We start from the raw sequence: 24149 nt of genomic DNA, 5'->3' as shown, positions 1-24149 counted from the left end.
AAATTAATCGCGAATTATCCAAAACTAATCACATAATTAATAAAAATTTGGTAATGCATTCGTCGCCACTGTTAAATATAATTTAAACACATGATTAAGACAATTATACTAATAAGATTTTAATTGATAAATAATGTCAATAAATAACCAAAGTACTCAAACACTGTAATTTTGATAAATTTTAATATCCATTTAAAAAAACCCACTTAGGGTTTTCAAAGTATTAATAATATTACAATTAATAATAAGTATACAAATTCATAATATTGTTGGAACGAATAGGAAAATATATTCTGTCTCTATCTATACACGTATAGTATTTAAGCAAAGGCAAACGCCTATCTGAATAGTCTTGATAATGGTGTTACAACCGAAATAGCTATCGACAAATCTGTAGAATTTAATATTAATTATATTTTCATTTCTTGAATAAAGTTATCGTTCCTAAACAAATTGGCTTCTTCAATATGTTTTAACCCTTTAATATCATTTTTTTACGAGATAGCCAACGCACTTCACGATAGTTTTGTTTGTGGCTGTTTTGTATGTAGTTTATAACTAGCGGCCGGAGTATGAACTATCCACTTGCAAACTGCAAACCTGTGGCTACATTTGTGTTAAACTTTTCGCGCCTCCCTTTGCAACAGTCCGCGCCTCCCCATGGAGGCGCTCCTCCTAGTTTGGAAATCGCTGATATAAGGCAAGGCAAGAGCTCCTGAAGATCTTTATTGCTAAATTTTGCTAAAATTTTTAAATAATTGAGCAAAATTGCTTGAACTATTTAAATTTGTTGAGTGTAAACACGATAAAATATACCAACATTTGTAATAATTATTAGTCTCCCTATAACTCGCTTATATTATATAAATTAATAAAACTATAAGTCGACTGTTCCCGTGCGATAGGGAATGGTACAACTGGGCGCCGTATTGTCGAATGAAATAAATATACGTTTGTCACGATTTTATACAGAGAGTAGTAGAGGAATTTTAATCAGTTTTTATCTACTACTTATTACACATTGTTTATTATTGCAGATTGAGAATTATCATACCTAAGGCTTTAACACATGCACAATTAAATCATTATTTACGTGTGCATCAATTTGTAAATTCTCACCAAGTATTAAATAATAATATAATAATAATATTAAATACACATTTTAAAAATACATATAATTTACGAACGTGTCTTTATTTTCGAATGCGTGGCGCCTAGTTATCACGGCGCCGAATCGTCATAGACCCATGCGATAATATTACATTAATATTATACTTTTGTGCTAATACGATAAAACTATTCAAAGTGCTATCTGCCTATTCAAAAGTTCCCGTAGAAGAATAATATTTTGAAAGGTCAATCATATATTCATATCCGATTGAACCATTTAAACGATCTATTTAATTAATAAAAGTTTTTACCTATGGCAAAAATAAATGTCTTTTATCACATTTGCTAGTATTCGGACTTAGTACAGTTGTAAATTTTAAAATTCTCGTAAATAATCTTGACATAAAAATTAAATTACGTAATTAAAAATTTATGTACCTACATTTATATTATAATTCCAGAATTACATCGACTGCAATAAAGCTAACATTCAACAATTAAATGAATAGGCCTTAAGTAAGAGGTTACCATCTACTTTAAAATAAAGAAAACAAGTACAAGTTATTGACCAGGAGTCCACAAGCCTCTCCATCAAAAGATTAGTGCTGGAAAACATTTCCTTACCCACTTTATTCCATCCAAACTCATCATATCCAAATACTTCTAATAAATCTTTCTTTTGACGATGTTCGATCCCAATAAGATCATAATAAGGGCTTCCACAGAGTGAAGGTTTGTTTTTACGAGAAATGGATGTTAGTCATTTGCTTAACTTATTAGGACTATACTCTAATTCCATACACAAATTGAAAAACAATAAGTGTAGTTAATAGCCAGAACTAGAATTCGAACCTGGGAGCCACGACGTTATAAGCGAACGTTTAAGCTAGTTGGCTATCGTGGGCTATATCCTAATACAGTCCACTTAACTTTTTATCAATAACTCATTATTTTTCCACAATTCTCGTTCTTGAATTTTGAAACTAAAATCCCATTTAAAGAAAATAATAAATTTCATATAAAAGCAATGCTGATATAAGTACACTTTTGGATCAGCATAGCACAATTTTGTTTGGACAAAAAAATATAGTTTTATTTTTTAAATTTGAAATCAATATTTCAAGTTCGTTATTCTATGCAATGGTATTCAAACTTTGTCGACTCACAGAACCCTTAGAATTATAAGTTTTTCCGGGGAACCCCATCGCATCTTTAGAAAAATATATCTTAAAATAATTACATTTTTTTACGCGATTTGTCGAATTTTTTTGACTCGCTGAACCCCGGAGTTTCACGGAACACAGTTTAAAGACCAATTTTATAAAATAGTATATAAGATAAGGTGAAAATTTCGAAGCCACTATACCACATTTGATATGTGAAAAAATAATATCACAATGTACAAATAGATTTCACTTGTAAGGTTCTTACCTAAGGTTAATGTCATTTTATTCAATTTCAATCTCAACCATAACGTTTGACAATTGAGATTCTTCTGTGTGTGATTTTTTCTGACCTGATTTAAGTGGCTTCACACGACGATGAGTCTTTTTATGTAGTTTCATTTGACTAGATGTTATACATGCGTATTTACATTCATCGCACTTAAATGGTTTTTCCCCAGAATGAGTAATTTTGTGTAATTTCAAGTAATCAGATCTTATACAAGTGTAATCACACTGATCACATTTAAATGGCTTTTCATTAGAATGAGTCATTTTATGTTTTCTCATTTGATCAGATGTTATACATGAGTGATAACAAACATTACATTTTAATGGCTTTTCTCCAGTATGAGTCATTTTATGAAATTTCATATTACTAGAGTTTATACACGAGTAATTGCATTCATTGCATTTATATGGTTTTTCACCAGAATGTGTCAATTTGTGTGCTTTCAAATGACCAGATGTTATGCATGAAAAATTACATACATCACATTTAAATGGCTTTTCACCGGTATGAGTCATTTTGTGTGATTTCAAGTTAGCGGCTTTTATACTCGAGTAATTGCATTCATCACATTTAAAAGGCTTTTCATTAGAATGGGTCATTTTGTGTCTTTTCATTTGACTAGATGTTATACATGAGTGATTACACTCACTACATTTAAATGGCTTTTCACCGGAATGAGTCATTTTGTGTGTTTTCAAGCCACCCAATGTAATACAAGAGTATTCACAACTGTCACATTTAAATGGTTTTTCACCAGAATGTGTCATTTTATGTCTTCTCAAGGTAAAAGAATTTGTACATGAGATATTACATTCATCGCATTGAATTGACTTTTTAATTGAAGTCGTTTTGTGTGATTTTATTTGACCAGATGTTATGCAAGAGCCAATAAATTCAGGGTTTTTAAATGGCGCTAGACCTACTGAGAAATTGCTATCACCAGATTTAGACCATCCAACACCAATATTAATGACTTCGTCGTTTGTTTTTTTGTGTAATGCTTTATGAAACTCGAGCAAGTCTAACGATGCAAAAAAACTAAAGCATATACTACACGCAAAATTACTATCATGAAAATATTTTTTTTCCAACTTTATAACAGCTACTAATTCGGGGTTCGATTCAATAATATTGCGTTTAATGTTCTGCATTCTGACTTCTGCATCAGAACGTATGTCTTCGTCAGTTTCTTTTACTTCTGACATACGCCAAGTCGATTTGAGATTTGCTACGTCAGCCATTACGTTGGTAGCAGCGATCACCTAAAAAAAACAATATTAATATCAATTTTCCGCGAAAAATAAATGTGAGAAAGTTTATAGCAGAAATACAATTTATTGCAATTTTATTTATTTCAATTTTTTTTTTAACATATTGTGGACATTACAAATTATAAGTTTAAGACGTTCACCACATGACATTTAGAAACAAAGATATATAAATATAACAGTATTACATAAAAAAGAGATAGATCAGCAGATAAATTAGATAGGAATGTATGATAAAGTATGCAAAGAGCATGAATATTCTATAAACTTACATTTATATTACAACTAAGTAACCTTATTCTGAACCAGGTATGCAAAATTCATATCTTAGCTGATACGAAAATAATTTTAAAATCTATATCCAAAAATAAAGACGTGTAATTGTTTTCAAATTATAGAAAATAAGCATCGCTGTTCTGTTAACTGTAGCCCAGAATTCAATTGAACATAGTTATGCAGAATATAGCCACTCCACATTAATGTCGAGCTGAGATAATGGCACTTTAGCAACAACATTATAATAAAAATGTAAATAAAATTGTAAATAGTATTTTATTTCAAGAATATTTTTTTTGCGGCTTGGCTCTTTTTAACAGAACGTAGAGAAAACCTTCTCGCATCTGATCTATATCATATCTCATTTTTAGTTTTTTGTTGTGGACTGGCTACTTTCTGCGTAACTATGTCCAATTGGCCTTTTTGTTCATCGAATGAGGCTGAAAAATTACGTATGATAAATAGTACAAAATAGATTCTGATGGCCGATTGATTAAGGTGATATTTAAAAACACTAGGGTATCTCTTTTATTTCACTCTAATTGTATAATTCAAGTATGACATCCAGCTAACCGCCAAATCACTGACGACATTGATGTATGGCTTCTGAATGTTGATATTGTCGAAGACTATAATAATATTCAATAATAATTGTTGTTGAATATTACATTAATCCTTTATAACGACTCAGATTTCGAAATAGATCGGAGTGCAGCTCGATGGCACGTATTCTATATATAGAACCTACACAATAGAGATGGGAAAACTGGTCGATTTTGAAAACTAAGTATACTTACTACCAGTATAAAAAAATACTTAGTATTTAAACTTGTTCCAAAATACTTACTAGTATTTGGTATACTATATAGATATTGGCGTGCGTATGCGAAAAAAGTTTCATACTCAACTGAAACTAAAACCAACTCGGTTTACCTGTGTTGTAAAAACGACATTACACACTTTTTTCCCGTAGCGGCAGCTTACTGTGACGTCACGTGATAGTATACGACATGCTCCATAATATATTTCGCGCTTTATTGTATTTGTTTCTCGTTGTCTCTAAAAAATGCTGCTTGTTGAATTTTTTCGCGTTTGACAACATTGATAGATTTACGATTGTTGTTCGGTTGTTATGGGGTTCGTTGTATTGTATTAATTTATGTATATCCCCAGTTTGATCCTGAAGGATCCTATAAAATAACACCGGATTGTATTGTGTAGAAAAAAATCAATTTTCCGAGTCTGTGATCAACATTATTTGAACCACAATAAATTTATATAGAGTAATTTAGAAACAAAAATCTTCTACTTGATATAGTTATCAATCGACGTCCCATAGGGGTAGGCAGATTGAGCGTCGCTTGGGGACAGCAGTTACCCAAAGTGCGGCAAATCGAGGAGAATCATTAGGTATATAATATAAAGAGCTACATAAACTTGGTAATAACGGAAATATCTTTCCATTAAAAAAATCAGCTCACTGGTTGGAAACAAAATGAATTAATTGAGTACTATAAAAGTTTTAACATGATTTTATTTTACTTCCGATGTCTCTGGACGCCACGTTTTTGGTGAACAGCAATGACACGTGCATGCCCAATTTAAAATTTATCCAAATATGTTTGCCAGTCACTCGCGAGCTTAGGAAGTTGTCAGGTTTTTTATCTGTACCTTTCTGAAACCGTAGCCTCGTAATATTGTCTATTGAAGCAGAGATATATTATCTTGTTAGTAATGTATCCATATAATTTATTGCTTAGATATTGCAGTCATTAAAGAATGTTAAAAAGTACCGTATACAAAAAATGTGGCGGCATTTTCGGACTGCACTGAACTCTTACCAGTTGTCCCAATCAATACTGACATTAGATATTTAATAAAATTAGTAGATGGCAGTCATCATTGACGTCCCTAGACGAAATGCCTCCCCTAGGCAGTACCAATGCAGGCAAAATCCCGTTTTTAGCGGTTGGCACTATGTATTTTCTATAAGAATATTGTCTATTATCAATGGTCTGCAGGTTGGGTTCTGTTCAAAATATTATTTATGGATATAATATCGCAAGTAATTCTAACTTAAGCACACGTAGTAACTTTTACAATTAATTGAAATAAGCATGATTAATGAATAATACTTCAAAATACTAATAGGTACATTAGAGTTGGCACTCTCATCATTGAATTTACATAGGTGGTGATCGTTCAAAATATTCTGCAAAATGACGAAACCATAGCCTAAATTTATCGAGGTGACAGTATGCGACGTGTATCCAATGACATTAATATGGACGAAGCATCTGGGGGAAAAAATGACACACTTTTTTGTCGGGTCTGCCGAATGGCATAATCTGTTCTAACACCATTACAATAAAGGTGATATTGCTATAAATTCCCGATGCTTTTTGTAGGGTCTACCGAATGGTTCGATCCGAACGGGGTCACTCAAATGAACATAGACACTAGAAACACTGTTCTAACGCCGTTACAATAATAGGTGATATTGCTATACATTCCCGATGCGTGATATGGCATAATGGAAATTGCGTGATGTCTACCTGAACATGTGCGAATGTCGCTATGCGCGAATTTACTTGCTAGCTGCTGTACTGAGTGCGTTGTCCATTAATAATGTCATTGCGTGTATCCCAATAATATAATCACAACTTAATGGACTATTAATAACTATATTGGACAGTAGTTCAAATAAGAGTTAAGTACCTGTTTTACTGGCCTATACTCCGAATACGAGCAACTTGGTTTATGATCTTCATAATTGAATGAGTTGATTATTGAATCTTTGGTAAACTCTTTCTTGATGACAACTTCCTGAGAATCGCTCTCTGATTTTATAATTGCCATTTCTGTTGATGGAAAATTCTGAAAAAAAAACAATACAATATCATATAAGCAAATGAAGTTGTATTCTTATTTGTCCGGTGGTTGCTTATCCGGTACAAATCTTGCAATCGATTTTTAACCAACTTCCCGACCAGCTAGACGTTTGAAACTTTTAGAATATATCAGAACACGGTGCCAATGCATTTTTTTAAATACTTTTAGCCATCTTTAAGTAGAATTGAATTCATTTTCAGGTAATTCTGTTTTGTATGAAAAGTTATTTCAACACCATTATTAGTTTTTAGGGGTTTGGGGTCCTAGCAATTAAATTATTAATGTATACGTGCGTTACTATGAAAATCAATATTAATGTCAAAATGACATTTCAGTTTCATTTTTATCGAGTACATTTTTTTTGATCGTTTAAGCGAGTCAAGTCAAGTTTATATGATTCAACAGAAAATTTAAAAACGTTGTATATAAAAAGTTCTTTTTACCTTGTAATTATTTTTAAAAGTATATTGCTTTTTTGTGTCGCACAAAGAGTAAGTTGTTTTTTGTATATTAATCCCAGAAGCTTTATTTCCCAACTGCAATAATGCTGACCATATGGTTGGAAACTGACATATTATATCAGTTCTTGTCAACTGCCTTCAGTGGCGAAGGGTGGACGTAGGCTGTTAAGATTCGACATACATAGTGCACACTAAACTTTATCAGTTATACTTATTTGTTTTCATTGAATTAGACAATTTGCAGATGGTGCTGGTTTGTTTGTAGAATTCAATTAAGCCCTGCCTAATCCAAATCATAATAGTGTAGTTGTAAAATGGGCAATACTACAAAAGTAGTGCACACTTTTTCAGTCATACTTATTTGTTTTTGTTGAATAAGTATATATTTTAGAGGTGGTGTTACTTTTTTTAAATTCACTATGCCCTGCCTAACCAAATCATAATCGATAAATCTATAATATATCTAAAATTATCTATGGTTTAATGGCTTAATTTTAGATAGTTTATAAACGAATATTTTTTGACTCTGGCTTGGATTACGCAAGGTTTAATTGAATTTTAAAAAAGTTACAAACACAAACACACTATGAACTATCGATGTCAAATCGTAACAGCCTACCTTCACCATTCGCCACTGACAGGTATAGAGGAAAACACGTTTTATAATATTAGTAGAAACAGTCTTCTTCTTCTTCCACCCTGTCACGTCCCAACATTGGGGCATAGGGCAAGCACAAGTTGGCGTTACTTCCCTCGGTAAATCGCCAACTTTTGCGCCTCCCGTCATGTCAGACCTGCAGCACGTGGGTCGCTATTGTAGCACCGCAGGGTGAGGGAGGGCCGGCCACGGCGACGGAACCCTTGAAGCTGTGCCACAAGATTACAAAATGCCGCACTTTTTGGCGGCATCCGGAATACGTGTCACAGCCACGTAACGTAACGTAGCCAAAAACATTACTAGCTAGTAAAGCCTATACTATTAGCAGAGACCTCATGTTTATTTTGTATGAATAACCCTTTTTGAGATAGTTGGGTAAATGAAATACTAGGTAAGTAAGTTAAAATAAAAGTAAGTAAATATCTACCTGTTTTAATGGTCTATATTCTGAATACGAACAACTTGGTTGGTGATCTCCATAATTGAATGGGGGAATTGCATCTTCAGTAAACTCTTTCTTGATATCAACTCGCTGAAAATCGGTCTCAGATTTTATATTTAACATGTTTATTGTTTGAAGGTTCTAAAAAAAAACAATTTCATATAATGAAATAAAATCAAGCATATTTTAATGAATATCATATAAACAGTTGTTGTATTTGGTATATTCATTTAAACCACAGAACAGATAATAAATATAATACCGATAGGCTATATTCAATACGCCGCATATTGATGCAGGGTTTTGAATGTATGAGTATCCTACAAAAATGAAGCACGCATTACGCACGTGCAATAGTGTTAATTGATATACCAATATTAAATGAGCGTGAATGCATAAACCGAGAGCAGTTTTCAGTATTCGACGTAAAACGTATTCTTGACACGTGTGTAAGTTTAACCCGGATTCTTCCTTACTCGATTCGGTTACCTGCTATCGCTTTACCCGTTATGTATTTCAGTTCCCTGATTGAAACATGCTTTTCCAGCTGCAATAATGATTATAATGATAATGATTGGAGACTGACAAATAATATCGGTTCTTGCCGACTACCTTTTAGGTATAAATTATCAAAGAAGATCGAGTAAGATGTATAACTAAAATGTGCAGTAAAAGTAATATGCATAACAGTGACATCCCATGGGGGTAGGCAGATTGAGCGTCGCTTGGGGCGGTAGTCACTTGAAGGGCGGCAAATCGAGGAGAATCATTAGGTATATTATATAGAAATAGGTACCTAAACTGAGTATGTACCTAATAATGAAAATATCCTTCGATTAAAAGAAACAGCTCACTGGTTAAAAACAAAATGTATTAAGAATTAAAATAAAAGGTTTAACAGGACTGTATTTTTTTATCGGTTTCGCGATGTCTAGTTTACTTCTGTTGTCCTTGGACGCCACGTTCTTGATGACCAGCAATGACACGTGTAGATTTGCGAATTATATTTTGAATTATAGGTACTTACCTAGCTCGCGTGTTTTGAAAGTTGTCAGGTGTATTTTTTAATGTATCTGAAACCGTGGACTCGCAATATTGTGTATTGAAGTAAAGATAGCATTTAAATTGGATTTAGTGGTATATATTTTGTTAGTAATGTATGAATACAACACATTTCTTATAGGTATATTGGGGTCATTTAAGGATGATAAATACTGTATAAAAATGGGGCGGTATTTTAGCGGTGCCTAGGGGCGGCATTTTGTCTAGGGACGTTACTGATGCATAATATTGAAGACGTTAAATATACGCGTGATTTTGAAATACAATGAAAGCCATAAACAATCGTAAATCATTCAATGTTGGCGTGACTTCATGTTATTTTTTTATGAATAAGCCTTTAGGAGATAGGTAAGTGGAAACACCAAAATTACCCTTCCCAATATTATGTCTTAATATACCAAATATTATCTAAAATCCTAATATTCGACCCCGCCAATCTACAACCCTTGCTCACGAACAAATAATATTTTTAATTAAAGAGTAATTCACAAGATTTAAGAATGTAACATTCTTTTTACTTAACATACAAGATATATACAAGAGATACTTCTGAGAATATAATATATAACCAATTTAATTAACTACTTATTTAAAATTATAAATGCCAAATTATTAGCAAGATCAAGTTTCACCAAAAAATCTTGGAGTGATCCATGACATCGGTTCGTAATTAAAGTTTAAAATTTAAAATACAAAAGCCGATCGCCAATAGTAACTCGATTTGGAAAGCGCTTCAGAGAGTACTGTAAGAACCATTAGTTTAAATTTGTCGAAATTAAATACGATACCTATAGCGTTGTGATCAATGTGCGTGGGCGCGAAACCCAGGTGATGCAAGTTCGATTCCTGCCGGGTGTTTGGTTATATATTATTTTCTCAGAATTATTTTTAATATTATGTTAAAGAATGCTTTGCGAAAGTCAATTTATCAACTTGCGATATCCATTAAAAAAACGATATACCCACGATGGCGCGCGGTTTAAGCGTCGGCTTAAAGCGTCGTGGGTCCCAGGTTCGTATCCTGGGTTTGACAAGTACCTACAAATTTTGTTTTTTAATTTGTGTATGAGTTAGAAGAGTATGGACCTAATAGGTTGAGCAAGAAGTGGCTGACATCCATATCTCGTAACAATAAAAATCTGTTAATACAAATCTCCACTCTGTGTAGGCCCATATGATCTTTCAAGGATCGGACATGGTGGGGAAAAAAAATATACCTGGGTGAGGTATAGCGTCAAATCGCGCCAGAATTTTGAAAAAAAATAAGAGTAAACGAGACCTCTTCTCTTGCTCTCTGCGCATTACCATCGCTTTAGGTTTGTTTTTAAAAATAAGCAATTAGTCGGAAATTCTTCCTTGAAAATGCGGACCATCAGATGATGGTCTCACGAGACATCAAGGCTTCACGCGCGGAATCTGCACCACGTATATTACATCCTAAATTATTAATAGTCAAGTCAAGGAGTGAGTGACCCCTGTGGACTCCTTAGTGTTTGTGTGCCAATAGTGAATCGATAAACCACCCGATTAATAGGGATGATTCTACCTACCAGAGGCACCGAGCGGAAAAATACAAAGCATGCAATTTGAGACATATTTCTGTTAATTTACAGTATCAACTATATTAATTAATAAATAATATGTATCTGAAAATATTTAAAAGACAAATATTTTTAATTTTAAGTCAAAGATAAACTTACAATTGAAAAAAATGTGATTTTTTTTACATATGTACGTACACAGTTCCGTTATTATTACGTTACTTATTTTATAAATAAAAAATATTTTTCTTTTTAATGTTTTCAGATACGTATTTATTAATTCAGTTGAAGTTTGTCAATTTATGGCTACGGCCGTACGATGTAGCTTAACAACTGGGGAATGCCAAAAGAAATGGCGTATTTAAAAAAAAACACTACCTTATTTATAGGTCAATAATTATTATAAAGCAAACATTATTCGTGGGATGTTTATCACCCTTGAATGGTCAAAGACATAGCTTATAATTAGTATCTTTAGAATTATCTTCAAATGTGTCAATCTTGCCCATTTTTTAAAAAATAAAATGCCTAATTCTTGTCAAATTTGGGATCACAGAGATTATCAATATATTTTTTTTATCGTAAATATTTCGCTATAATAATGTCGACATAAATTATACTAATGGTTTTATAAATGCGTTTAAAATTTAATAAATGTAAAAATCTTAACATTACTGCACATGCATGTACTGAAATATGACTATATTCTAAAACTTTAGAGCGAGAGGTTTAAAAGAATTATGTAATAAAAATACTTTATGCAGTCATCAAATAAGGCTAAAAAAAAGGATAATAAGGCTTCAAAATTATATAAATAGATTATCTACAACGTTTAAGGAATGTCCAGGACCATGCTTTTAAAATGCAATAAAAGCTCCATTTTGACCTACGCTGAGCATGTCCCCCTTTAAACAAGTAACTGTGTACCATTTTTAACCCTAATCAATGTGTTTTCAATATTCCTCACTGTTTAAAAATACCGTTGTCAATTCATCTGTGTCTTGCTCTTGTGCAAATAACAAAATGAAGAGTCCAGACCAGGGAACAAAGAATTAATAGGAACTAAAATACTTAACGGGATAAACTTAAACACGTGTCAAGAATACGTTTGTCCTTCGTTCTGACAACTGCTATTGATGTATACACTGACGCTCGATCAATATTGGTGTATTTAAAGGATGCAACACACACGTTATTGCAAGTCTATAATGTGTGGTTCATTTTCGTTTGACACTGACACATTCACATCCTGGTTCAAAATGTGGTGTATTGGTGTATAGCAGTGATCGCCAAATGGTGGCTCGCGGCGGCATTTTCGGTAGTTCGCATAGGGTATTTTATCTTATTTATAAATTTGAATGTGATTTGTCGAGTGTTACCTCAACTGTATAATCTGTATGAACGGCCTTACGTTCCAATAGAAAAATATCAAATTTTAGTTCGAATTGCGCTCAAAATGAAGGCAATATTTTGTTCTAACTACTTATGTGAATCGATGTTTGCCTCTATAAAGTTTGTTAAAACTAAATATAGAAACAGACTCACTAATTTACATTTTGTTAATTACATTCCGGTTACATATTATTACTGAAAATTGAAAAAAAATGTGAAGGAAGTTGAAAGTCATTCATTTTACTACCTAATTAATTTTACTTTTACTCACACTTATTTCTGGATATGTTTCTATTATTATTTTGTTATAAATAAATAATTCGCATTTTATGTTTTATTGGAAGTCTAAAGTCTTGTCAGTCCTGTCTTCGAGGCCTACCAGAGTATCAAATCCTCGTCATCCACCTTCCTCAGTGTATTAGGAGGTGCGCGAAAACATCGATTATAATATAAAAGTATTTTTACAGACGAGACAGAAATACAATATATATGTATATATTTATAACTGTATTGTACAGTCGGTACTTAGTTCAAATAAATGTATTACCTGTTTTACTGGGCTATATTCCAAATACGAGTGCCTAGGTTGAGGATCTTCATAATTGAATGGGGGCATTGTATCTTCAATAAACTCTTTCTTGATGTCCACTCGCTGAAATTCGGGATCCGATTTTATATTTACCATGTCTCTTGTTTGAATGTTCTGAAAAAAAAACAATATTTATCATGTTTCTAATCTTCCTTTATGGAATATTAATCACCTTTAGGGATTCCAATCCCAGGATCCCCAGCTAATTTCGATACCTATCAATCCCGGGATTGATAAACATAATCCCAAAACTTTCGGGATTATTTTTATTATAAATTTTTATGGAAAATAAAATAAAAACGAAAATATAACAAAAAAATACTTTTAATAACAAATAACTACATTAGAAATAAACAGAGTTTGAATGAAGTTGGATTTATACCCATGTGTAAGTTGCGGATTCATTTTATATTTTCACATAAATTAATAAAAATGAGAACAATTGGAAAAAAATAAAGCTTCGCACTATTAACAAAGTAATTCCACCATGATCTCATACGTTTTACGGCAGATTCATATTTGGCTGACTAATTAGATTTATGAAGCGGAAAGGCCATAAGTACACAGTGATTTGCTTTACTATTTTAAATCTCGCTAACCCATTCATAAAGTCTTTACTATCAGAGACAGCAATCTCATATTAAATTCACATTATTATTTATATTACAATATTATTTACTCCATTAAACTTATGTATTTCCAAGATTGAACGTATATAATATTAACAATAATCGTCCCAACTAGTATAAATTATACCAGATTTATTTTTGACCGGTTTTATCATGTTATTTGTAAATATAAAAATTTTATACTAATAATGGAAAAAAAATGCCAATCCCGGGATTGTCAAGTTGTAATCCTGAACTCCCGGGATCAGAATTTTGGCTCAGGATTGGATTCCCTAATCACCTTTGTATGATTCACAATAATTAATATATTCATCGCGAAAGCATTATTTCCCAATGGAATACGGTTTCTTAGGATCACAGGGCCCTAACTACAAAAATGCATGTTTTGATTTAATCCCAGTATCGATAATGCTGTAATTATAAACAATCCTTGATGCTATACATATATATTATATCCATTTATAAAATATACTTAGTTGAAAAAGTGTGCTTTATTTAATGAATAGCAAAATCTTTATTTGCGCTTATCTCAAAACTATGTTATTGTAGAAAGGACCCTGTGATCTTAAATCCCGAATAATGCTGACCAAATGGTTTTTTTTTGTAATTATTAATAACCATGTTCTTGCTTTTTCGTACAAGGTAGTTGATAGTAATTTTGAACAATCACAAACATTTAGGCTTTGAGAAAATCACATAAATATATTGTGTCCTCACCGGGTAGGAATCGAACCCAGAGCTCCCGGATAGAAGACCAGTGCCTTACACATTGCACCACGAGAGCAGCCTTGACGATATTCTTGGAAACTGTCTAATAATATCGCGGCCTCGACTGCATTCAAATAAATCGGATCAGTGCAGTATGTCTGTCTTCGCTTAACAGATAGATACGTCATATGCATATTATTATTTACATATACCTAACCTAACTTAAATAACCTAGTATATCGGCTATTATCAAAATGAATTTGCCGCTGGCTTCCCGTAAAAAGACTCATAACAAAAATAATTCAAGAGCCAATAATGTGTAATCCCATGAGGTACCCAATCGATTTATTGAAGGGTTTCAATACAATTAATAAAGGTAACCTTCACGTATTTATACAACGCTTACAAACAAATAAATACGTTTAGGTACGAGGTTAATAACAATGTCCGCAAAAATAAGCAAACACCAATATTTTTTTTCGACCATATCCGATCCTCAAAGGATCATATGGGCCTCCACAGAGTAGAGGCTTGTATTGACAGATTTTGTTTTTTTTTTACGAGAAATGGATGTCAGCCACTTGCTCAACCTATAAGGTCCACACTCTGACTCATACACAAATTGAAAAACATTATGTGTACTTGTCAGACCTAGGATTCGAACGTGGGACCCACGACGCAATCGGCCAACGCTGAAGCCACGCGAACATCGTGGGTTAAATTAATATACTTGTAAACATGTTGTACTATCCCGCAGTTGCAAGATTGCATGCATGAATCAAAAAAGTTCGGAGGATTTTGTATTTTCACGCGATAGTTGGATTTGTTCGATATCTGCGTCTGCGCAGTAGAACGATAGTTGCGAACCTGCCGCAAAAAAAACGAACTGCTCTGCGCAGTGACTCATTTTAAGGAGAACTTATTTTTACGACTGTCAAACAGTAGGTACCTACCATAAAATGACAACATAGCCTCTTGCTTACTCTTGAAGAATGAGATTGGAGATACATAAGCTTTATAAAACTAACCTCAAAAGCAATGCTGGAACCGTCGGCAATCTCTTGCTTTATATAATTATTGGTCACAGGGTTAATTTGAAGGTTTAATGGCACCTGCCGTTCTGCATCAAAATCGAAATCATCCGGCTCGCGTTTCACGTCCATCTTTCGAATCGAAAGCGTACCTACGTTGGATTATCGTAGCAGATCAAAAACGTGCAGGTGTCAGATGATATTCTTTTGACAGTTCTGACAATGGGACACTTTATAGACGCGCTTAACCATAAACAAAATATGCTGATAGTATTGCCATATTATATATTATAATCATTACGCAATAGAGAAATTCAATGTGTATAAAATTAAATAATATGTCAGGCAACTGTGCAGGTGACGCCACGTGGGGCTAGGTATATCATGAGTTGCATAGGGTCGGCATATTATTGTAAAGTGTGTAGAATGAAGGAGCGAATATAATTAACATTACATCTTTTGGCAGCATTCGCGGTTTATAGCTTAACAGACGATGCAGTCGCTTCATTAAAAAGCGTAACTTAACATTTTAGTTTAAAAAAAAAATCAAAGCATGAACATCCTGACATCTTAAATATTGTAGGTATTGTAATACACAATATTCCCATTGTAATTCATATTGTAATGACGGTATATCAGATCAACAGATACCAGGATTCCCAGGGGCCTCTTATCCAGACAAGTCGTCTGTTTTTAGGTCAATGTCCGTGTCCGGTATAATTTTTTTTATTTTTATCGAAAAATGCATACCTAATAATATGTCCTCGTTTCGGGTTACATGTAAATTGTACGTGAAACATTAATTCACCGTAGCATACTAGTTCGCCGTGAGCTTTCTATCGTAAATGACCCTATAGGTACTGTACAATATGAACATTAATTCATTTTATATAGGTAGCCGATTGTGGAGAAATGTAAGAATGAAAACCTAACCTGACCTAACAAATAATCCAGTACCTACCTATTATCGGCTACATGAACACCGGCAGCGTGGTGCAAGGTGGTGCAAGAGCACATTATTTATTGAAGCAAGTTCTACTCATAAAACATCATTTTAAGAGTAGAAAAAACCAATTAAATTAAAACCTTTGCAAACGGTGACCTGCGCAATGGAAGAACATAGCTTTTGGGTATAAATCCCATACTTTTTTTTGAACCCCACCAATAATAATATGATCAGACATGTTGGCACAGCCATTGTACCAACCCTTGTTTAACCAAAATAGCATGCAGATCCAATCCAGTATCCTGTTCCGTCTATAATATGATCGTGGATAAAGGTTGCACAGCTAAATCCGATACAGCAGAATAGACTATATTACATTCTTCATGTTTTTTGAAAATGTTATTATAATCTTTGTGCAGGTATCGAATTGAAACTGTTTGTAGTTTTGAAAAGTACACTTTTAGATGGACGCTACCTATTGAACCCCGCCGCCTGCGTGGTGCGTTCAATCATTCGCTTTCTCAACCAGGAGTCCACCCTGTTGAAATCCATCATCGTCTCATATCCTTTTATGGTAATGTTAGATGAACCAGCAGAATGTCAGAAAAAGGTGTGACTCATTGTGTAAATAATTAGGAAAATCCCTTTTATGTACATATTATAATACATAGTGAGTCGCCCATTTCCAAAATTGAAGCGCCTAGTTTCAAAAGCCCCTAAAACGGTTTTAGGTAGTTCTGAGAAAAATGAGAAAAACGATTTTAGGTAGTTTTGAGAAAAATGAGAAAAAATCATAACTATTAATACTGTGAACTTTATGTATTTTTTTTGTAATTCGTTACATTCTCAAGAGTATTTTAGCTTTGCATTTTAGGGGTATTTGAAAAGCACACCCATCCATTTTAGTGGGGTTTGAAATTTACCCTAATTTTTGATCATACGTATTAACGGTTTTTGGCGTTATGTTAAGTTCAATCTTTGGCCATAATATAGGTAAAAATATCCATCTAAATACATATTTAACTCAAAAAATTTTAAAACCCGTTTTAGGGGCTTTTGAAACTAGGCGCTTCAATTCATTTTGTCCAGTTTTGATCAAAAATGAACTGAATATGCAGTTATGTTGCTTATTAAAATGAGTACATACATACCTATTCTATAAAAATTATTCCTATAGTAGTCTTTTGCAGCCCATATAACGGTGGAAAAACAGCGTCCAATTTCAAAATGCGTTTTGTCGATGTATCCAAGGCCTGAACAAAAAGGATGCATGAGTGCGAGTGAGAAAGTATTCGGCACCCGTACAATCTCTGCGACACGGGCTAGAGTAAGATAAAAGTTCTACATATGCGTGAGCTAGTTTCCAAAAGTATCGCCATCAAATCGGCGCGAAACGCTTCAATGACTTTATTTTGACACAGTTTTATGGACTTATGCATTTTGGAATTTTTTTTTATGGACAAAGTGAGTTATGGTAAAACGTGTATGGAACATCTACATGAAAAGAAACATTTATGTTTTGTTAATTATATTGAAATTTAATATACGCTTGCGAAAAACATATCCTTTTCTAAAATATCATACACAGTTTTTGAAATATTTAAATATAAATATTTATTTTTAATATAATATATAATATTTAAATAAGTAAGACAACCAAACCGTTTCTTCCTAGACAATCATTATGTGTAGCCTTAGTAATCATTTATAAAATGTTTTAATAACATATATTTATTCGCCCTTAACAACTGCACTTCTAATTTTACTGTGTTACTAATAAAAAACAGTAGAGTATAATGTGAAAAAGAAAAATAATGACAAAATGGGTTTGAAGATTAAGCTTTTATTTATTAGATCAAAGATCAAGTCATAGTTCAGTGAACAGATGACTGATTTTTAAAAGCATACATTCAAAATAAGTACATAACAAAAATATTAAAACACAGAACTTATCTAAAAACAAAAATGCAAGACATTGCATTCATTTTATTGGTTTCTGACCAGAATGAGTGATATTGTGTATTTTAAAATCAGAAAATGTTAAAGAAGACAAATTAAATTAAACAGATATATTTTGAAAAGATCGCATGCTTATACACACTAATAAAAATCATTTAGTGAAAAAAGTACGATATCCGATAGTATGCTTTTCCAATTCAGCGACGGGCATCTTAGTTAAATACGCTGATTTTAACAAGTAGTTGTGATATCAAATGATTATCCAATTGCGTAATGTTGGCTATCGGTTTTAGTACAAAATGATTATTTCTAGTGTGTATTAAATATATAGAATGTGACATTCTCAAATACTATTAGTCTTATTCGTTGAATAAAAATGGTTAAACAAATTAAATTGTCACATTTAAATGAGACAGTATGTCATGTTATGTAAGTTTGTATATCTAGATCTTATACATGAGTAATGGCATGCTCCGTAGTTAAATTGTTTTTCACAAGAATACATCATTTAGTGTGATTTCATAGGACTAGATGTGATTAAATGAAAAATTACATTCACCGCGATGAGTAATTTTATCGATACATTTTCGGTAAATTTAGTGACGGGATGTTATACAAGAGTAGTTATTTACAATTTTCGACCATGTCAGATCCTGATAGGATCATATGGGCCTCCACAGAGTGGAGGTTTATATTAACATGTTTAATTATTTTTCATTAGAATGAGTCATTTTGTGTGATTTCATATTAAAAGATTTTCTACAAGAATAAACACAAATATCACATTTCAGTGGATTTTCATCAGAATGTGTTATTTAGTGTAATATCATATTAACAGATGTTATACATATCATCAAATTAATGACATTCAAACAGCATTATACCGCTATGCATCAATAAATGTAATTTTATCCGAAGAGATGTTAAACATGAGTAATCAGATTGATCACATCTCAATTACTTTTCACCAGAATGTGTCATTTTGTGTATATTCAGATCACGGGATAATGTACAAGAGTAGTCACATTGATCACATTTAACTGGCTTTATACCGGTATGTACCATTAAATGTTTTTTAAGGGCACTAGATGTTATACATGAGTAATCACATTGTACACATTTAAATGGCTTTTTATCAGAATGTGTCATTTTGTGTAATTTCATCTGACTAGATCTTTTACAATTATAATTACATTGCTCACATTTAAACGGGTTATCTCGAGAATGAGTAATTTTGTGTGATTTCATATTAGCAGATGTTCTACATGCGTAATCACATTGATCACACTGAAATGGCTTTATACCGATATGTATCATTAAATGTGATTTCAGATGAAGAGATGTTCTACATGAGTAATCACATTGATCACATTTAAATGGCTTTATACCAGAATGTGTCATTTTGTGTTGTTTCATGCTACCAGATGTTTTACAAGAGTAATTACACTGATCACATTTAAAAGGCTTATTAGCAGAATGTATCATTTTGTGTAATTTCAAGTTAGTAGATGTTATACATGCGTATTCACATTGATCACATTTAAATTGCTTTATGCCGGTATGTATCATTAAATGTAATTTCAGGTAACGAGATGTTTTACATGAGTAATCACATTGTTCACATTTAAATGGCTTATCACCAGAATGTGTCATCTTGTGTACTTTCAGATCACGGGATGTTGTACAAGAGTAATCACATTGATCACATTTAAATGGCTTTATACCGGTATGTACCATTAAATGTTTTTTGAGGGCACTAGATGTTATACATGAGTAATCACATTGTATACATTTAAATGGCTTTTTATCAGAATGTGTCATTTTGTGTAATTTCATGCTACTAGAATTTATGCATGCATGTTCACATTGATCACATTTAAATGGCTTTATACCGGTATGTATCATTAAATGTAATTTCAGCTGAAAAGATGTTTTACACGAGTAATCACATTGTTCACATTTAAATGGCTTTATACCAGAATGTATCATTTTGTGTAGTTTCATGTAATCAGATGTTTTACAAGAGTAATCACATTGATTACATTTAAATGGTTTTATACCAGAATGTGTCATTTTGTGTCGTTTCATGTCACTAGATCTTTTACAAAAATAATCACATTTGTCACATTTAAATGGCTTTATACCAGTATGTCTCATTATATGTAATTTCAGTAGACCAGATCTTTTACAAGAAAAATTACATTGCAAACATTTAAATAGCTTTTCTCCGGTATGTGTAAGTTTAAGTTTTTTCGTGTCATTAGAATAATTGGATTCATCGCTTTTAAATGGCGTTTGACAAGAGAAATTGCTTTTACTAGTGATTTCGTGGAATATATTTTTTTCGGGTGTTGATTTAGTAACATTGCGTTTAATAGCGCCTCGTGTTTTTTTAAAGCCTTTGTTGTATTCCTCGAGTTCTTCTTTAATATATTGTTCGTCGATTTGTATGATGTCATCAATTTTCTCTTCTTCCGACATAAAGCAGGACGATTTGAGATTTGCTGCGTTATCCTAAAAAAGCATTTATAATATGATTATTAGCACCACACGATCTAGACAGCGTAACCATCTTTTAAACTTTCATCCGCATTAAATGTGTGGAGTTTATTATCTGCTGAAGTTACGCAGATTACCTAGTTGAGCTAAACGGTGCGAAAATAATTTAAAAAAAAAACTTTGTTTTAAGATACATGTCGTTTTCATAATAGAGAACGTGGATGTCGTCATTCTGTTAGTTGTTCGCTCTAATCCAGATTTCAATTTGATCTCGATTGGTGCTGTACCTATGGTTCAATTTTCATTGTACAAAATAGTTTCTGATCTGGATGTTCAAAGTGAAGTAGCCTTTTGTTTCACCCTGCATGTACCTAAGTGTGTGTGGCATCCTTCAGAATATCGATTTGAGTTGGCTGTAGTGTACTTTAGGTGAATAAACTATTGTTTTAACTCAACCATTGTCCTATCTTTTAAGTGAGTAGAGTAAATGAAGGTATACTACAGATGAAGATTGCACAATGGGATAGTAGGTACATTTGCTTGCGGCATTCTCCTTCTATTGAATTATATGACCCATTGGTACTGTTTATGATTACGCCATGTGTACGGCTATTTTATAATCGCGATTTTAAAGATGGACGTGGTGAGCGAAACAATGTCACTTAATCAACCGAGGAGAAATTTGACAGTTGATTACTTGATTCGAATATAATATGCATGTGTATGTAATCAACCAACTCTGGTATAATAGAGTAGTTTGATTAATAACCTTTTCTAAATTATCGATTTTCCAACTTTATGTTCTTACAAATTTTTTTATCGTTTTTAACGATATCCGATTATCTCCATCGCAACTCTACCTAGGTACCTAATGTTTGATCTAATTTAATTTCATTAGTCACGCTATTTGTGTCCACAGTTATTAGGATAATCACATATAATATAACCTATTCTAAATTATAATTATTCTACTTATTCTCTGTGATTGATTTTACTGGTTAACCTTAATCAATTAAAAAATATATATACTTATCCCACTCATTATTACGAATACTACTATGCACGTATGCATAAAAAGGGTTGCCATCGCGCTATAGATTATAGGAAGATGCATATGCTGTACTATAATTTCGAAATTATATTTGTTTGTAACGTGGTCGGTTTTTCTTTATACAAATCCACACGCGTAGCCAGAATTCGACAAAATTTGGAGGGTAGACAGAGAGAGATGAGCCGGAGTGCATGGTGGGAGTTTCAAATTTCAGATTTAACCCGTTGCACCCTGGGGACAGTTTTACGGTTTTTGCAGAAAATGCCGCCACGTCCAGGCCTTTGAAATGCGGAATTTAATGCTGCAACCCCCCTTTTTTATTGAATATATTGCTAGAATACGGACATTTAAAAAATATTGGCGTTTATTTCAGCTCGATCGAAGGTCAAATGGCAAAGTTAGATGCAAATAATTGTGTCATTAGAATTGCTAATACGCATGGAGCCAACCGAGCCGTCGCGGCGCGGGCGACGCAGTGCTGCCATATTAGATTGGAATGCTTCACTCACGGACAATTGTATGTAGCGGCATCAAGATTAGAGAGTAGTAAAAATCTATAGATTTTGGCACCAAATAAAGCCACAAATATTGTATATCAAAAAGCCCTGGCATGATTGAAATTTATATTATGGATGAATATTTTTATTATATAGAAAAGCCCTAAAATAATAAATTGAATATGTACCTACTACTTTTCCAGATATTTAAATGCAATACATATACAAAAATATAATATATTATGTCAAAATCTCTAATATTATATTTTTTTACTTTTTTAAAATTCAATCCTTTGCACTCTAAGTATCAAAATTAGAATTTTTATTTTCTAATATTAAACCATTCCACTCCTGGGCAGCGCCTAGTGATACTGCTAGTATTATCATATCAGAACTTACAATACTAAAATTTTGCAATAAAAGTATTTATTTGTAAACCTTACGTCGTATTCTTCGAGTTCGTTTTTAATTTCATGTTCATCAATATATATGTCGGAGTAAATTTCATCTGCTTCTGACATACACAAGTTCGATTTAGCCATAATAGTGCTAGTGGTGTTAACCTAAAGAAAACAAACAGAAGACAAATCGTATTAATAACAGAAAAATAAATATATTCATTTAGACGAATTTCCGGGTAAAACACTTGTGAGAATGTCACGGAGGCAGTGGTCGGTATAGAAAAGTCAATGAACCGAAGCGCACGGTAATTTTTAGAAAATGCTTATGACGAGCGAGTTTTTTATATGTACTTAGAAACATTCCTAATTACCTTAATTTGCAAAAAGTCCCCCCAGATATGGGACCAGCCGTTGTACTAACTGTGAGGGTCCACATCCTGCGAATTATATAGGCTGTCTGAAAACGCCTCATCCTGCTAGAAACCTTTATAATGAGTCATGACCAACATCTTGGAATAGACAGGTAACCACTAATCGCACACCGCTAATGCAGCGGCTCGTTCCATGTGCATATTAACCCAATCCGCCAATTCACTTTAGGTATAAGGCAACCTCTCCCAATTTCTCCCAAAGTTTTTAACCAGCGAGGCACTCATTGAGAAACTCAGAGCTACCCCTGCCCAAAGCATTGAATTGCTCCACTAAGTCAGAGCATACACAACTCACTATAGTAAGTTGTTAACACCACACTGCCAATAACTTTGCAGATTACTGACTGGAACGCCAACAGCGGACTTATAATCAAAATAAAGTCAAATTATTTCTTCAGCGTCAACACAAACATAAACACTTCGAAACTAACCCGCCCCGCACCACGCACAGTCATAATCGAGCGTATCAAGGGGCTCTACATCTGGATGTGAAGCATTAGTTTTTTTTAGGCCTGGGAATGTCTGAGAATCCTATACATAAAACTGAGGTCACCACAATATGCTCATGGGAGAGGATAGCACGATGGGCTAACAAAAATAATGCGTAAGAGATGAAAGATAGGCCATTTAGTTATCTCTCCGTCTGCATAGATATAAATAATAAAATATGTTGTGGTGCTGATTCCGTCATCTCGTAGGAGAAATCACTGTATAACCCCAAGTTTACAGTTATTTTTCTTTCTTCTTTCAGAACCTTGCCGAAGTCTACAAGCTCTTCTTTAATAAGTATTTACACACGAATATTACAGAAGGCGTCAATAAAATGCCATTTGCCCTTGGTGCCTCATATT

The 24149-nt window shown here is 33.0% G+C and overlaps 1 protein-coding gene across 2 annotated transcripts; it reads right to left on the bottom strand.

Moving 5' to 3' along the window:
* Positions 1-2211: 2211 nt before the first annotated feature.
* Positions 2212-15756, bottom strand: LOC147076554 (uncharacterized). Of its 2 annotated transcripts, XR_015069645.1 has the most exons (5): positions 15512-15732; positions 13105-13260; positions 8548-8703; positions 6828-6986; positions 2212-3827 (listed from the first exon to the last, which is right to left on the bottom strand). XR_015069645.1 is itself a non-coding variant. In XM_085941284.1 (3 exons), the coding sequence occupies exons 1-3, from the start codon at positions 15644-15646 to the stop codon at positions 8521-8523; spliced, it is 474 nt and encodes a 157-aa protein (XP_085797410.1). In that variant the 5' UTR covers positions 15647-15756; the 3' UTR covers positions 7452-8520. The 2 variants fall into 2 exon arrangements, 1 of the variants encoding a protein (XP_085797410.1); XM_085941284.1 differs by lacking the exons at positions 2212-3827; positions 6828-6986 and having other exon boundaries at positions 7452-8703; positions 15512-15756.
* Positions 15757-24149: the final 8393 nt, after the last annotated feature.

The sequence above is a fragment of the Rhyacophila brunnea genome, unplaced genomic scaffold, assembly GCF_057557595.1.
Source record: "Rhyacophila brunnea isolate RB1 unplaced genomic scaffold, BYU_Rbru_1.0 scaffold_13, whole genome shotgun sequence".
NCBI lineage: Eukaryota > Metazoa > Arthropoda > Insecta > Trichoptera > Rhyacophilidae > Rhyacophila > Rhyacophila brunnea.
This window is presented reverse-complemented; position numbering and strand designations above follow the sequence as displayed.